The sequence below is a fragment of the Corythoichthys intestinalis genome, chromosome 16, assembly GCF_030265065.1.
Source record: "Corythoichthys intestinalis isolate RoL2023-P3 chromosome 16, ASM3026506v1, whole genome shotgun sequence".
Classification (NCBI taxonomy): domain Eukaryota; kingdom Metazoa; phylum Chordata; class Actinopteri; order Syngnathiformes; family Syngnathidae; genus Corythoichthys; species Corythoichthys intestinalis.
Genome location: NC_080410.1, coordinates 6,490,258 through 6,507,103, shown reverse-complemented (window position 1 = coordinate 6,507,103; position 16,846 = coordinate 6,490,258). Strand labels below are relative to the sequence as shown.

The window sequence follows — 16,846 nt, the reverse complement described above, 5'->3', positions numbered from 1 at the left end:
TGTGGTGCTGTTGGCTTCATCAAGCCGTGACCTCCAACTCTCACCGGAGCGGTTCACGGCCGAGAGTGAAGCGGTCTCTTTGAAGATCAGCACCTCCAAATCCGAGACCATGGTCCTCAGTCAGAAAAGGGTGGAGTGCCCTCTCCGGGTCGAGGATGAGATCCTGCCCCAAGTGGAGGAGTTCAAGTATCTTGGGGTCTTGTTCACGAGTGAGGGTAAGTGGGAGCTGAAGATCGGCAGGCAGATCGATGCAGCATCTACAGTAATGCGGACTCTGCACCGGTACGTAGTGGTGAAGAAGGAGCTGAGCCGAAAGGCGAAGCTCTCGATTTACCAGTCGATCTACGTTCCTACCCTCACCTATGGCCATGAGCTGTGGGTCATGACCGAAAGAACAAGATCCCGGATACAAGCAGCCGAAATGAGTTTTCTCCGCAGGGTGTCCGGGCTCTCCGTTAGAGATAGGGTGAGAAGCTCGGTCATCCAGGAGGGACTCTGCATTGAGCCGCTACTCGGAGCCAGCTGAGGTGACTCGGGCATCTGGTTCGGATGCCTCTTGGACGCCTCCCCGGAGAGGTGTTCCAGGCATGTCCCACCGGCGGGAGGCCCCGGGGACGACCCAGGACACGCTGGAGAGACTATATCTCTCGGCTGGCCTGGGAACGCCTTGGGATCCCGCCAGAGGAGCCGGTTGAAGTGGGTGGGGAGAGGGAAGTCTGGGCTTCCCTGTTAAAGCTGTAAAGAGTTCTCCCATGAACACCATTCTCCGCCATAGTGTTACATATACTGTACAGTAGTTGATATGTGCACAGATATTGGACCGTGCTAGTGATTTCTGCAAGTCTTTAGCAGACACTCTAGGGTTGTTTTTTACCTCTGTGAGTATTCTGTGCTGAACTCTTGGCGTCATCTTTGGTGGACGGCCACTCCTTTGGAGAGGAGCAACAGTGCCAAACTCTCTCCATTTGTAGACAACTTTTCTGACTGTCGATTGATGAACATCCAGAGTTTTAGGGATGGTTTTGTATGCTTTCGCAGCTTTGTGCAAATCAACAATCCTTGATCGCAGGTCTTCATACAGCTCTTTTGACTGAGCCATGATGCACATCAGACAATGCTTCTCATCAAGACAATTCTTACCCGGTGTGTGTTTTATAGTGGGCAGGGGCAGCTTTAAACCACTCATCAGTGATTGGGCACACACCTGACTTATTTTTTTTTGGGTAAAAATTGGTTTCAATTGCTCTTTAGGTCTCCTAAGGCAAAGGGTTCAGATACGTATTTTTCCCCATTCTGTCATTGTTTGAATGTTATCCTCATCAAAATATGAAAGCCTATAAAAGTTTAGGTGGTTTTAGTTAAAACAGACAGTTTTTTTCATCTGTGTGATTTTGACAAAGATCAGATCACATTTGATGGTGATTTTATGCAGAAATGTGAGAAATTCCAAAAGGTTCCGAAACTTTTTCATACCACTGTATGCAGCAGATGAACGAATGCACCTCCCAGTTTAAATTGATGGATGTCTCCAGGTAATAAACTCATTTAGAAATTTCATCAAAAAGTAGCATATATTTAAGCAAAGCATTACAGGTGTATAAATACAAAATATTGTGTCTACTAACATGGAAATCATGCAGTTACTCAAGTTCGATTACGGATCTAAAAAATGCAGTTAAAACAGATAAATCCAATCCACAAATTATAACTTTCACTGTTAATAAATCAAACCTTAAAATTAACAACACATAAACAGAAGCGCACACACATAATCTCAAAATTAAATATAAATTTAATCAGACAAATTGTGACAATATCGCTTCAATTAGGCAACGCGTAGAGTAAAATTGTTGTTATAGTTTAAAAATGTTTAACCCAATAACTAAACAAGGCTCATCTAGGTCCTGATATAGCTTGTACAGGGGTACGGATGTCCCTGTTGCACAAGAATGTTCCTTGGGGAGTGACAAAAAATACCCCAAAGGCGCAGAGTATGACGGCCACGGCTAAAAACGCTCCGAGCACCGCCACCAAGGTTGTTTGAGTTCCTGCGGTAAACACAGATTTCGTTATTGTCATGTGAAGAATTCATTGTTGTGTTGGTGGTGTGCTACAATTAATTTTCTGTCTGAGCATCACCAAGTATGGAGAAAAAAAAGGTCCCTGGGTATGACACAGTGTTAGGGGCCCCCCAAAAAAGAATGAGTATAAACTTATAATACGAGATTAAAGTCATAATATTGTGAGGAATGTATGTAATTTTACGCAATATTTTATTATATAGGGCGGAAAACACTCAGGTGACTTGACGTTCCGCTCTGAGATCCCCAATTTGGCCAAATTTCAAAATTCTGCTATATGAATGTGTGATACATAATTGGAAAGCTTAAACCCCTATTTTCTGGGGGAAGAAAAATTCTGAACAGGAGAGCACTCTTGTCACCTTAAAAATAGGTCAAATCAGGTGAGTGAAAAATAGACATTTTTCAGACATTTGAAATTTTCTTTAAGTTTGTTGTTTAAACGTCTCATCAGACCATAGGACATGGTTCCAGTAATCCATGTGCTTTGTTGACATGTCTTCAGCAAACTGTTTGGTCTCTCTGAAATAGCATCAAATCTTAGCTGCCTCTTACATTCCTAACCATAAAAAGGGGACAAATTCTGCCGCAGGATGGTGCTCCATCGCATACTTCAATCTCTACCTCAAAGTTCCTCAAGGCAAAGAAGATCAAGATCCTCCAGGACTGTCCAGCCCAGTCACCAGACATGAACATCATTGAGCATGTCTGGGGTAGGATGACCTCAAAGTTCCTCAGGGCAAAAAAGATCAAAAACCTCCAGGACTGGCCAGCCCTGTCACGAGACATGAACAGGATGAAAGAGGAATCATGGAAGACAAACCCAAGAATGTTGATGAACTCTGGGAGGCATGAAAGACTGTTTTGTTTGATGTTCCTTATGACTTCATCGATAAATTGTATAAATCCTTGCCGAACCGCATGGATGCAGTCCTTCAAGCCCATGGAAGTCATACATAATATTAAATTTGGATCTCACAGCACCACTACTACTGTTATGTAACATGTTTCTGTATTTGAAGTACATTTTTTGTTCAATTTTCACACTGCATAAAGTTATTTATATGAACTGTTATTATTATGCTGTACAGATTACATGGCCACATTAAGCAAGAAAATACCCTCCTAAAGAAAACATTGAATTCCGGTGAGAGAAAAAAATGTATAGAAAATAAGGATTATTAGTCCAAAGAGCATGAGTGAAGAAAACATATTTCCTCTTATGAAACTAAAAGGATCATATCTCCGGTTTTCTCTGGTCAGTCGGTGCCAAATAAAAACTGGGAGAGAGATTAAAATCCAAGTTTTCAAGTCATGTTGACAACGGCACTCAAATGTCAAATACTTAATGTTTTACAGTGATTGAACAGGCCGGCGTGATCGTAGAGCTGCAAGCTTGAGCCTGATTGGTATAATTGAGTCAAGTGATCATTGTTGCGACGTCTCCTTGGTAAAACTGGTTGAGCCACTGTTGGCAACAAAAAAGAAAATCTAATACTCTATGTAGAATAAAGTGGAAAAATGTAACAACTAGTGTAGCCTAAAGTAGCAGAGTAATAGTAGTGTTTCTACTCAAGTAAAAGTAAAAAGTATGGCTTGGTAAAACTACTCTCAGAAGTACATTTCTCTCTGTGCAGTATCGGCTGATACCGATACCACCCCAGGCCGGGACGCGACCCCGCGCCTCACGACGCTTCCACTCGGAAGGCAAGGACGGTAACCACTGCGCCAATAAGCTCGAGCCAACGGCACAGCCGTTAGCGTCCTTACATGAAGGAATCAGAAGGGAGGTTTCCACGCTCCACAGCGGACCTTTGTGTACCCGTTACACACACACACACACATACATATATATATATATATATATTTATATATATATATATATATATATTTTTTTTTTTCCCAAAGAGCTACATAATTGGATGTGAAATCATTGCTATCAAGGCTTTGTCAGGCTGTTGCTTACCTTTGCAAAATAGGAAAAAGACTAGTACAAAGTATAATACTAGCCCAACAGTAAGAAAGTAAAAATAAATTCATAATAATAAACTCTGAATGAACTGAGTAAACTTTTTTAAACCTCTCAAAGGCCAGACAGTGCAACCTTCATGAAATTATTGTCACATTCTGCTGCTGGTTAGATTTGTGTTTTGTTGTTGGGCTGTTAGTGGGGGCGTTCCTGACGTCGCACCTGAATCCAATGCAGGCTCATCAACGCAGCATTTAAGCACGGGTGATCTCAGAGAAGGCTGCTGAGATATTTGCCTTGCTGATCGCCATTTGACATCTCACACTATAGTCTCACTACATTTGCTTGTTACGCCCCTGCATTGGTTTTTTTTTGTTAGTGTGCTGCACTCGTTTGTAACCTCTACCCTGTGCAGGTATTTGAGTGTTTTATTTTGGCTTTTTGGCTCGCTGCCTATCGTCTTAGTTAACCTTCGAGTTTGTAGTATTGAGCTCCATCGACCTGCTGTCACGGACTCCTTTTGTTATTTCTACTATCCCGCGATCGCGTGTTATTTTTTGTTTGCAATCATTAAACCCTTGTACGTATGCCCCGCTTGTTGTCCGCGTCGAGGTCCAACCTTGTTTCTTTATTTGCGGACGCTAACAATTATAAGTAATAATAATTGACCACAGCATCTCGTCTCTCTATTAGCCTCCTTTTGTCGGGAGGGGGGAGTCCCTTATTTCTATTTCTGAAAGGTGGCAACCCTACTTTGGAAACAGTTCCCAAATTACTGCGGCATTTCTTTCAGTAAAACACAAAAGTAAAGTAGACGTAGTGAACTGACCAGAGATTGTTGCTCCGGTCCAGCGCCCTTCCTCTGGATAGCAGTCCTGCTCTTGCAGGCTCAAACTCGTTGTGTTCGTTCACGTTTCGTCTTCAAATGCTTTATCAGGTTCGAGTTATTGAAACTGGCCGATTGAACTCCACATCTCGAAACTTTCAGGCCGCAAATCTTGCATGCAGCCATTGATTCTAATCGACGGGATTTCTATTTTAAAATATTTCCCGACCGCCGCCATTTCTTCTGGTTTATTTTTCCTTCATATGAAAAAGCGGCCTTGTCATTGGTTAGGAGTGGCTATAGGCCCGTTCTCATTGGTCTGGAGCAGGCCAGTAGCAATTGCTGCTTGGTGTTCACGTGTCATCACACAACACAGAGACAGAGTGTAGTGAGCGCCAGGAGAAAAAAAAGGCTGCGGTCAAATGTTATAATAATGGACCAGTAAATGGTATCGGCGCCGTCTTTGTTGGTACTCGCCGATACCGATACCACCATTTCGGGCCGGATTGGCGCTCCCTGCCGATACTAGTATCGGTATCGGTGCATCTTTAGTTACCACCCACCTCTGAAAGATACATAAAGTGGTATGAAAAAGTACATCTTGGAATTTCTCACATTTCTGCATAAAATCAGCATCAAATGTGATCTGATCTTTGTCTAAATCACACAGATGTACAAAGAGTGTCTGCTTTACCTAAAACCACCCAAACATTGATAGGTTTTCATATTTTAATGAGGATAGCATGCAAACAAAGACAGAAGGGGAAAAAAATAAGTAAGTGAGCCTTCTGCCTTAGGAGACTTAAAGAGCAATTGAAACCAATTTTTAACAAACAGTTTAAGTCAGGTGTGTGCTCAATCACTGATGAGTGGTTTAAAACTGCCCTGCCCACGATAAAGCACACACCTGGTAGGAATTTTCTTGAAGAGAAGCATTGTCTGATGTGCATCATGGCTCGGTCAAAAGAGCTGGCTGAAGACCTGCGATCAAGGATTGCTGATTCCTATTAAGCTGGGAAAGGATACAAAACCATTTCTAAAAGTCTGGATGTTCCTCAATCGACAGTCAGAGAAGTTGTCTACAAATGGAGAGAGTTTGGCACTGTTGTTTCTCTCCCAAGGAGTGGCCCGCCACCAGAGATGACGCCAAGAGGTCAGCGCACAATACTCAGAGAGGTAAAAAAGAACCCTAGAGTGTCTGCTAAAGACTTACAGAAATCCCTGGCACAGTCCAATATCTATGTGCACACACCAACTACATGTAAAACTATGGCCAAGACTGATGTTAATGGGAGGACTCCACAGAGGAGGCCACTGATGTCTTAAAAAAAAACATTGTTGCTCGTTTAATGTCTGAAAAAAGGCACTTGGAAAGTCCACAGACGTTTTGGCAAAATATTTTGTGGACTGATTAAAACTGATTGGGAATAACACACAACGTCATGTGTGGAGGAAAAATATTAAATGTGTCATTGTCATTGTTTGCATACCATCCTCATTTCATACCATCTGTTATTGTTGTCATTGTATCGTCGTTAAAATATGAAAACTTATAAATTTTTGGGTGGTTTTAGTTAAAGCAGACACAGTTTTTTCATCCGTGCGATTTTGACAAAGATCAGACCACATTTGATGGTGATTTTGTGCAGAAATGTGAGAAATTCCAATTTCTTCATACAACTTTACGTAAATCTCGGAATGCCTAAAGTTTTTTCACGTAATAATACGTAAAATTATAACTTAAATCTTGTAAATGTAAAATTACAAATTTGTTCTCGTAAAACTGTTTTACGAATTTAATCTCATAATTTTACAATTTTTTTCCCAGTAGAACCATTTTTCCCCCTTTCTTTCTTTGGCCCTATTACTCCATCGTACCTACGTAGAAAAATGGTAGGGCGGGAACACAACAAGAGCTAGGCAGATTTAGGCTGCAATGAGACAATGGTAATGAACTTGCTTGGAGTTTGAGTAACCGTGAAGCGTTTGGTGGCGGCACCCACAGAGTTAGCGGCGATGCACTCGTAGGTGCCGGGACCATCGAAAGTGGAGTCGAAAATGGCTCTAGTTACGGCCGGCATTTTAGATGTGGATGGAATAGTGTATTCCGGTGGCGGATTTCCTGAAGCGCTGCAATTTAAAGTCATTCTGCCGCCAACGGGAATTGTCAGTCTCGTTCTCCGGTTGGTTTAAACTTGGCAAGTCTGTTGACACAAAGTTATATTTCAAGATATTTAGAAGATATCCATTACAGGCACACAAGTTATGTTGTGTTCACAAGGGTTGGGTACCTCTCGATCCAATCCGATTTGCCATATGTGGTTCACGATAATGATGATCTCATCATATGGCGATACAAAAATTATCGATACATGGGTCAGGAATCAATCTACGATAAACTACGATCAGTGTTGTTCAAGTCAAAAGTATTTTCTTCCGATGCAAAAATATAAGATACATACATAGTATACCTGTATATGTATAATCTATCTATCTACCTATAATAAATAAAGGGATTGGCCATAACACCAAGGGAGCCAAGCACCAACTACTGGTGGACAGGGCAGTCGCCAGAGACTGCAAGGCCAGGAACACCAATCTGCGCACTGCCTGGATTGAGTACAAGAAAATCTATGACTCAATGCCACACACATGGATACTGGAGTGCTTGAAGCTGTATAACATCAACAGGACACGAAGAACCTTCCTCCAGAACTCAATGGGGATGTGGAAGACACCTCTAGAAGCCAACTCAAAGCCCGCGTCACATGTGAGCATCAAATGCGGTATCTACCAAGGAGATGCTCTGTCACCCCTGCTATTCTGTATTGGCCTACACTAGTGATGTGTCGGTCGCGAACGAGCCGGTACAAAGAAGTGAACGATGAGAGCCTGCACCCTCCCTCGAGAGCCGGCTCTGTCATTTTCTCCCTCTCTCATCCTCTCTCCCTCTCTATGTCGCTCTCTCTTTTTCACGTGTCTGAAGCGAGGTATGGCAGAATGGCAGTTAGGGCATATCTTGAAGAAGCACACATTTCAAGGGCATCTGATCTACTGAGCTGGTGGAAATACCGAGCTTCCGTCTACCCCCGTTTGATCAAAGTAATGGAGAGTAGCTTGTGCATTGTAGCAACATCTGTACCGTCAGAGAGGGTGTTCTCAAAGACTGGAGAAATAATTACTGAGAGAAGGAGCCGGATGAGCCCGTCCAAGTTGAGGTATTTAGTTTTCTTGATTGCAAATTTAAAACAAAGCAAGGAGTAGCTTATGTTTGTTTTGTTCGCTGCTGCTGTTGCAGTTTCTACTCACTATTTTTGTTATAATGCAGCATGTTTGATTGTTGTTGGTTGAAGTTTAATTTTGTTGCTTGTTTATTGTTTGGAGCCTTTCTAATGTTCAATAACATAAGTAAAAACCCCTTTCTTTGCTTGATAATTGTTGCCATTTGCAGTCAGTAGAGTGCAATGATTAGTTTACCAAGTCATTAATCAAAATGTACCCTAAATTTGTCATAAATATTTAAAAGATAAGCTAAAGTTAAAAGAGCCGTTTGAGAGCCAAGAAGAGTTGGCTCTTTTCACTGAGCCGATCCAAATGAACCGGATCACCGAAAAGAGCCGAAAATCCCATCACTAGTAGAAACCATATTGGTTAAAAGGTCTGTGCATGATCGGTATGAACAAAAAGCAGGACCCACAGTGGCCCTCGAGGACCGGTTTGGAGACCCCTGGTCTACAATCTTCTCAGACAGCTGCTTTGATCTCACCATGGTGTTTTCTCTCACTTAAACAGTCAGGGGCACACCAAACTAAATGTGAGATTTAAATAAGGCAAGCCTCCTTTAGAATACTGGGTAATGATCTTCTATTCATGTGCACCTGATGTGATACACCCGTGTGTGATTTTAGCTATTTTAAGTGGGATTGAATGTGAGGGTGTCATTCATTCCTCAACAGAAATTGCATTTTTCAAAATTACATTGTATTGTACAGAGAGTTGTAAAAAAGTCTTTGTTTAGTTCTTTTAGTTGAATTTCTCAAGATTGTTAACATTGATATTAAATATCTATATGACCAAATATGTTAGAAAACACATGTTTCCATAGGATTTCCTCATTTTTTCACATGACTGTAAATATAATTAGTAAATATAACACGTTACTACCCACCTTTGGATACAAACAAACTAAAAATGGGTCCACAGTAGCACATGTGTCCCTTTTTGGAAAAATACAGTATTTTAAAGGCGCATCATTGATCCGAAAATGACTGAAATGTCAATTGCTGAAATGTCACATATTTAATAATAATCCTCTTAATTAAAAATATGTACAGCAAAATTCACAAAAACACTTCTCAAGTGTACACCACATTCACATCCACAATGCATCCTGTCTTTTCACTTTTCAAATATAAAAAATATTGAACTCATTGGCTGCCATTGACGGCGTTAAACATCCAATCCGTTTAAGGTGGGAGGGCGGACAGCGAATGAACAAATGTTCCAGCCCTTCCATTTCAAATGGATTGGATGTCTACAAGTGACAAACCCATTTCAATTAACAAAATGACATTAATCTGTCAACTAATTTCCTGATAAATCTCTGAAATCTGTTGATTAAGCGGAAAATTAGGATTATACATACAGTATACTCTTTCACTGCCAATGATCAGGTTTAATTGCCACTGTTAGAATGCACAGATTAATTTCAAAATGAGATCAATCAGGTTTCTTGTGTGGTGGGAGATCAACAGATTAATCTGTCAGATCCATTCATTAAACATAAAAATCATTTGCTAATCTACAGTGTATCACAAAAGTGAGTACACCCCTCGCATTTCTGCAGCTATTTACAGTAAGTATATCTTTTCATGGGACAACATTGAAAAAATGACAGTTTGGTACAATGAAAAGTAGTCATGTGACTGGTTACAGGAGTGCTGTCAGCATTGCTGCAGGGATTGAAGAGGTGGGGGTCAGCTTGCTCAGACCATACGCCACACTCTACATCAAATTGGTGTGCATGGCTGTCACCCCAGGAGTCACTTGACATTTTGGAGGGAAAAAGACAAGCAGTACTCAATTTGGACATTTAGGGATGTACGTAGTTTCTAAGGAGTGTACTCACTTTTGTTGCCAGGGGTTAAGATATTAATGGCTATATTTTGAGTTATTTTGAGGGGAAAATAAATTAACTCTATTATATAAACTGCACACAGACTACTTTTCATTGTACCAAACTGTCATTTTGTCAGTGTTGTCCCATGAAAAGATATACTTAGATATCTGCAGAAATGTGAGGGGTGTACTTACTTTTGTGATACACTGTACCATTGATAGATCCATTCCCAGTGGTCATGTTTTAGTGCCACTGACATGTTGGAATTAATCACGAGATTAATCGGAAAATTAGTCGTCAGATAAATCTGTTTAATCCAGCGATTAAGAGCAAAATTATTTTAATTATTCACTGTCAGCACTTCCAATTCAAAAAGATTGGACGTCTCCTCGTGACTCATTTCAATTGACAGCAAGAGGATGAAAAGAGCCACATGATTGGACATCTGTCATCGTCAATGGCACTGAAAGAGTTAAATGAAGCATCTGATCTCAAGGCAGACCTACAGTGTTTTCCCCAACTGCACCAGGCACAGAGATAGAGAGGCAACAGAAGAGCACAGTAGGTAACAAAGAGCACCGTGAAGGGACGAAAAAGGCTCAGTGATCGACAGGTTGCGCTGCGTTGACAAAACAAGCACAGCTGATTAGTAACGAAAAATAGTGCACTTCCTTTGTTCAAACCGCAGACGAGAAAAATCCATAGATATCACATATATAAGGACAGTTGTCTAAAGGTGGAGTCGGTTTGAGAATCGGTTGAAAATTGAACAATTTATAGCTATTTCGAGCGTGTGAACTTACATTTACACGCTCCATTGACAATGGCTCGGCATAAGACAGCAAAGTGTCGACACTCTCACAGTGCTTGTGAAACATCTAGTTATATATATATATGTGTACACATATAATATACACTACTGTTCAAAAGTGAGAGACAGCGAGAAGGAAAAGTTATTTGGTCTGTGGCAAAATTGATTTTGCCATGTGACATTATTTTTTTGCAATGTGACAAAGTCATTTGGCATGTGACATTTTTTTTTGGCCATGTGGTATTTTTTGCGGTGTATGTGGCAAAATGTAAGTTGGCATGTGGCATCTTTTGCCATGAGGCAAAATGTATTTTGGCATTTTTCTTTCGGTATGTGGCAAAATTGATTTTTGTACGTGGCATTTTTTTGGTATGTGGCAAAATGGATTTTGGTATGTGTTTTTTTTTTTTTTTTGTGGCAAATCAACTAGCACCCAAGTCAACGGCACAGCCTTATCTGGGTGCCAGTTGAATGGCAATGCGCTGTAATGGTACGTGTATGGTCAAAAATCATAGCCACACGGTTTTCTGCCATTTAAAATGAATGTTAAATTTGGACATGCATGGCCTACAAAAATGTCATATACCCCAAAAAGTACCCATTTTGCCACATACAAAAAAATGCCACATGGCAAAAAAAAAAAAAAAAAAGCCACATCGCAAAATCAATTTTGCCATATATGTATATAAAAAAAAATTTTTTTTTTTTTAAAAAGCCACATGGCAAAAAAAAATGGCATATGCCAAAATCCATTTTGCCACATAGCAAAAAAAATGCCACATGCCAAAATCCATTTTGCCACATACCCCAAAAAATGCCACATGGAAAAAAAAAAAAAAAAAAAAAATGCCACATACCGAAAGACATTTTGCGACATGGCAAAAAAAAAAAAAGTTCAACTGGCACCCAAATAGGGCTATGCCATTGCCTTGGGTGCCAGTTGAATGTCAATGCGCTGTAATGGTAAGTGTATGGTCAAAAATCACAGCCGCACGGTTTTCTGCCATTTAAAATGACAGTAAAATTTGGATGCACATGCACTGCAAAAAAGGCATACCAAAAAAAAAAAAAAAAAGCCACATACCAAAATCCATTCTGCCACATACCAAAATATGTCCAAAATAGATTTTGGTACATACAAAAAAAAGATGCCACATGGAAAAATCAATTTTGCCACATACCAAATACCACTTTTCGTTCTTGGCCCTGCTGTCAAAAGTTTGGGGTCACTTAGAAATGTCGTCATTTTTGAAAAGCAGTTTTTTTTAATGAAGATAGCGTTAATCAGAAATACACTCTATACATTACTAATACGGTAAATTACTATTCTGCTTGCAAATGCTGCATAATTTTTATGCAATATTTAAATAGCTGTATCGAGGCCCATTTCTGGCAATCATCGCTCCATTGTTCTAATGGTACATTGTGTTTGTTAATTGATAAGAAAACCTTTGTGCAATTATGCTGGCATAGCTGAAAAGTTTCACTAGTTAGAGAAGCTATAAATCTGATCTTTCTTTGAGCTAGTTGAGTATCTGGAGGATCACATTTATGGGTTTGGTTAAACTCTCAAAATTGCCAGAAAAAGAGAAATTTCATGTGAAACACAAGTCTATTCATGTTCTTAAAAATGAAGCCTATTTCATAAGAGAAATTGCCAAGACATTGAAGATTTCCTCTAACGGTGTGTATTACTTCCTTCAGAGAGCAGCACAAACAGGCTCCAACCAGAGTAGAAACAGAAGTGTGTGCACAACTGAGCAAGAAGCCAAGTACAATAGAGTGTCTAGTTTGAGAAATGGACACCTCACAGGTCCTCATCTAGCATCTTCATTAAGAAGTACACGCAAAACGCCACTGTCAACATCTACATAGAAGAAATGACTCCGGGATGCTGGCCTTCAGGGCAGAATGGCAAAGAAAAAGCCATATCTAAGACTGGCCAATCAAAGCAAATGATTAATACGGGCAAAAGAACACAGTCATTGAACAGAGTAAGATCGGAAAAAAGTTTGAGGCGTTGGATCAGAGAAGAACATTTGTGAGATGCAGAACAACTGAAAATATGCTGGAAGAGTGCCTGACGCCATCTGTCAAGCATGGTGGAGGTAATGTTATGGTCTGGGATTGCTTTGGTGCTGGTAAAGAGGGAGTTTTGTACAAGGTAAACGGGATTTTAAATAAGGAAGGCTATCACTCCACTTTGCAACAGCACACCTCCAAATCATGCAAGAACTATTTAGGGGAGAAGCAGGCATCTTGTATTTTATCTTTGATGGAGTTGCAAGTGCAGTCACCAGATCTCAACCCTATTGAGCTGTTGTGGGAGCAGCTTGACAGTATGGTACGCATGAAGTTCCCATCCATCCAACTTGTGGGAGGTGCTCCTGGAAGCGTAGAGTGAAAATTGTCCAGATCACCTCAACAAATTAACAGCTAGGATGCCAAAGGTCTGCAACGCTGTAACTTTTGCAAACTGATTATTCTTTGATGAAAGCAAAATTTGAAGGAGAAAATTATTTCAAATAAAAATCCTTATTTCTACCCTTGTCAATGTCCTGAACATATATTCTATTCATTTTGCAACTTATTTGAAAAATAAAAGTGTGACTTTTTAAGGAAAACACAAAATTTGCTTGGGTGACCCCAAACTTTTGAATGGTAGTGTATATGTATATATGATATCTATGGGGAAGCAAACATTCGTAATTATACTCAATTCTCTTTTGTGCTTTTTAACATTCAAACGCCAGCTTATTCTTCTTTTTTTTTTTTCCCCTTTCCACCTTGCCGTCCAGTGAAACCGAGTATGACACGTAACGCCCAAGCCCGAGTCTTTAAAATAATCTGATAAAGAGACAAATATGGAAGAAGACATAACTTCGACTCCAGTGTTAGTCAGCCGACTGGCGGCTCGTCTCGGGAGCGGGTGACTCAGTTCGGTCACGACAGTTTGGTCATAGGGAACTGCAAGTCCCAGCCGTTGTGGGCCACGTTGGCGTTGGGGCCACCGAGTTTGGGATTCTTCAGGCTGTAGCGGCGCATCTTGGTGTTTTTGTAGTAGATGGAGTAGATGAAGACAAAAATAGCCGATATGACCACCACCGTGGTTGCCACGAATCCCGCAATGAGGGGTAGGTAGTCCTCTGCAATGGCGATAACAAAACAGAGCAGAGATTAACAGTTTGGAGGGGATTTCAAAGTTGGGGTGTAGCATTAAACATAAATGAAAACAGAATACAGTGATTTGTAATCATGTTCAACCTACACTGCTGGCCAAAAGTATTGGCACCCCTGCAATTCTGTCCCAGAAAATGATTGCAATTACAAATGCTTTTGTAGTAATATCTTCATTTATTTTGCTTGCAATGAAAAAACACAAAGGAGAATGTGGGGAAAAAAAATAAATATCATTTTACTAGAGATGTCCTGACCGATCGGCATCCCGATCGATCGGGTCCGATCACGTCATTTTCAAAGTATGTGAATCGGCAAAAAAAATATCGGTCATGCCTTTTTTATATATATATATATATATATATATATATATATATATATATATATATATATATATATATATATATGTATATATATATATATATATATATATTTTTTTAAATTAAATCGTTTTCTAATTGTATTTAACGTTACAGACATAATATGTTACACTCATCCAGAGTCTTTAGTATAGGCTTAAGGTAGGGTTATCAAATTTATCCCATTAACGGCGGTAAATTTTTTTTTTTTTTAACTTATCACGTTAAAATATTTAACGCGATTAACGCATGCGCTGCACGACCCACTCACGTATTGTCGCGTTCAATCTGTAATGGCGCCGTTTTACCTATATATAGAGCTAAAAGGCAGAGTAAAATGAGTAGAGTGAATTTTGGCAGCCTTTGGAGCATTTTTTAATTGGCTAAAACCTAACAATCCCTCTCCCTACGATTAGAAATATCGTGGGAAGCAATGTGGGGAAGAAAGATAGTAATTGATCTTTTTCTTATCACCCTATGTTATTTCCCAACGCAGAGAAGATATATCAATTGGTACCACTACGCACAGTCATGGGTGCACTTCCCATCATGCATTTGGGCATGGCTACAGTATCATTTACTGAAAGCTCAACAAATACACTAGATGGCAATATTTAGTCACAATATACAAAGTCACATTTATCCTTTAAGAATTACAAGCCTTTCTATCCGTGGATCCCTCTCACAGAAAGAATGTTAATAATGTAAATGCCATCTTGAGGATTTATTGTCATAATAAACAAATACAGTACTTATGTACTGTATGTTGAACGTATATATTCGTCCGAGTTTTATTCATTTTTTTCTTAATGCATTGCCAAAATGTATATGATCGGGAAAAATTATCGGGAATGATTGGAATTGAATCGGGAGCAAAAAAAAAAAAAAAAAGCAATAGGATCGGGAAATATCAGGATCGGTAGATACTCAAACTAAAACGATCGGGATCGGATCGGGAGCAAAAAAACATGATCGGAACAACCCTACATTTTACACAAAACTCCAAAAATAGGCTGGACAAAAGAATTGGCACCCTTTGAAAAATCACTTGCAGCCAGTTAAAATGTATTAAAGGTGACTCAACCTCTGTCCTGTGTCCTTGTGTGTACCATATTGAGCATGGCTAAAGGAAAAAGGCCAGAGAACTGTCTGAGGACTCCAGAAGCAATATTGTTAGGAAGCATAGGGCAATCTCAAGGCTACAAGTCCATTTCCAAAGACCTGAGTGTTTCTGTGTCTACCATGCGCAGTGTCATCAATAAGTGTAAAGCCCATGGCACTGTGGCTAACCTCCATAGATGTGGACAGAAAAGAAAAATTGACAAGAGATATCAACGAAAGATTGTGCGGATGGTGGATAACCTCGACTAACATCCAAACAAGTTCAAGCTGTCCTGCAGTCCGATGGTACAACAGTGTCAACCCGTACTATCCGTCGGTGTCTGAATGAAAAGGGACTCTATGGTAGGATACACAGGAAGACCCCACTTCTGACCCAGAGACGTAAAAAAGCCAGGCTGGATTTTGCCAAAACTTACCTGAGAAAGCCAAAAACATTTAGAAGACTTTTCTCTCGTTAGATGAGACAAAAGTAGAGCTTTTTGAGGAAAATGCATCAACATAGTTTACAGGAAAAAAACAAGGCCTTCAAAAAAGAGAATACAGCCCCCACAGTCAAACATGGTGTAGGTTCCATGATGTTTTGGTGTTGCTTTGCTGCCTCTGGCACTGGACTGCTTGACCGTGTGCTAACATTAAGAAGTCTGAAGACTCCAACAAATTTTGCAGCACAATGTAGGGCCCAGTGTGAGAAAGCTGGATCTCCCTCAGAGGTCATGGGTCTTCAAACAGGACATTGACCCAAAACACACTTCAAAGAGCACTAGAAAATGGTTTGAGAGAAAGCACTGGAGGCTTCTAAAGCAGCTAGCAATGAGTCCAGACCTGAATCCCATAGAACACCTCTGGAGAGATCTAAAAATGGCAGTTTGGAGAAGGCAGTAGGCACCCTTCAAATCTAGGAGACCTGGAGCTTTTGGCCAAAGAAGAATGGTCTAAAATTCCAGCAAAGTATTGTAAGAAACTCATTGATGGATACCGAAAGCGGTTTTTCGCAGTTACTTTGTCTAAAGGTTGTGCTACCAAGTATTAGGCTGAGGGTGCCAACACTTTTGTCCAGCCCATTTTTGGAGTTATGTGTAAAATGAAAATGATTTAATTTATTTCCCATTCTCTTTTGTGTTTTTTCATTACAAGCAAAATAAATGAAGATCGTACGACCAAAGCTTTGCAATTGCAATCATTTTCTGGGTGAGATTGAGCGTTGTTTGACAGAATTGCAGGGGTGCCAATACTTTTGGCAAGCAGTGTATGTTTAAAAAGATATTTATGTTCAAACCAGTGTGGTTTTCGTCATCGATGACAAAAATATTCCGTCATTACACATTTTTTTCATGACGATAGCGAGACAATAGCTTTTGTTCAAAACAAAACCAAAAACTTTT

At 40.1% G+C, this 16,846-nt stretch overlaps 1 protein-coding gene across 2 annotated transcripts in view; it reads right to left on the bottom strand.

Annotated features, from left to right (window-relative positions):
- Positions 1-9,160: 9,160 nt before the first annotated feature.
- Positions 9,161-16,846, bottom strand: part of LOC130932147 (hemicentin-2-like) — a 73,588-nt gene continuing 65,902 nt past the window's right edge. For both annotated transcript variants that reach the window (XM_057861577.1, XM_057861578.1), the window contains exon 12: positions 9,161-13,952. In XM_057861577.1, coding sequence (XP_057717560.1) covers positions 13,750-13,952 — 203 coding nt within the window. In that variant the 3' untranslated portion in view covers positions 9,161-13,749. The remainder of the gene's footprint in view (positions 13,953-16,846) is intronic.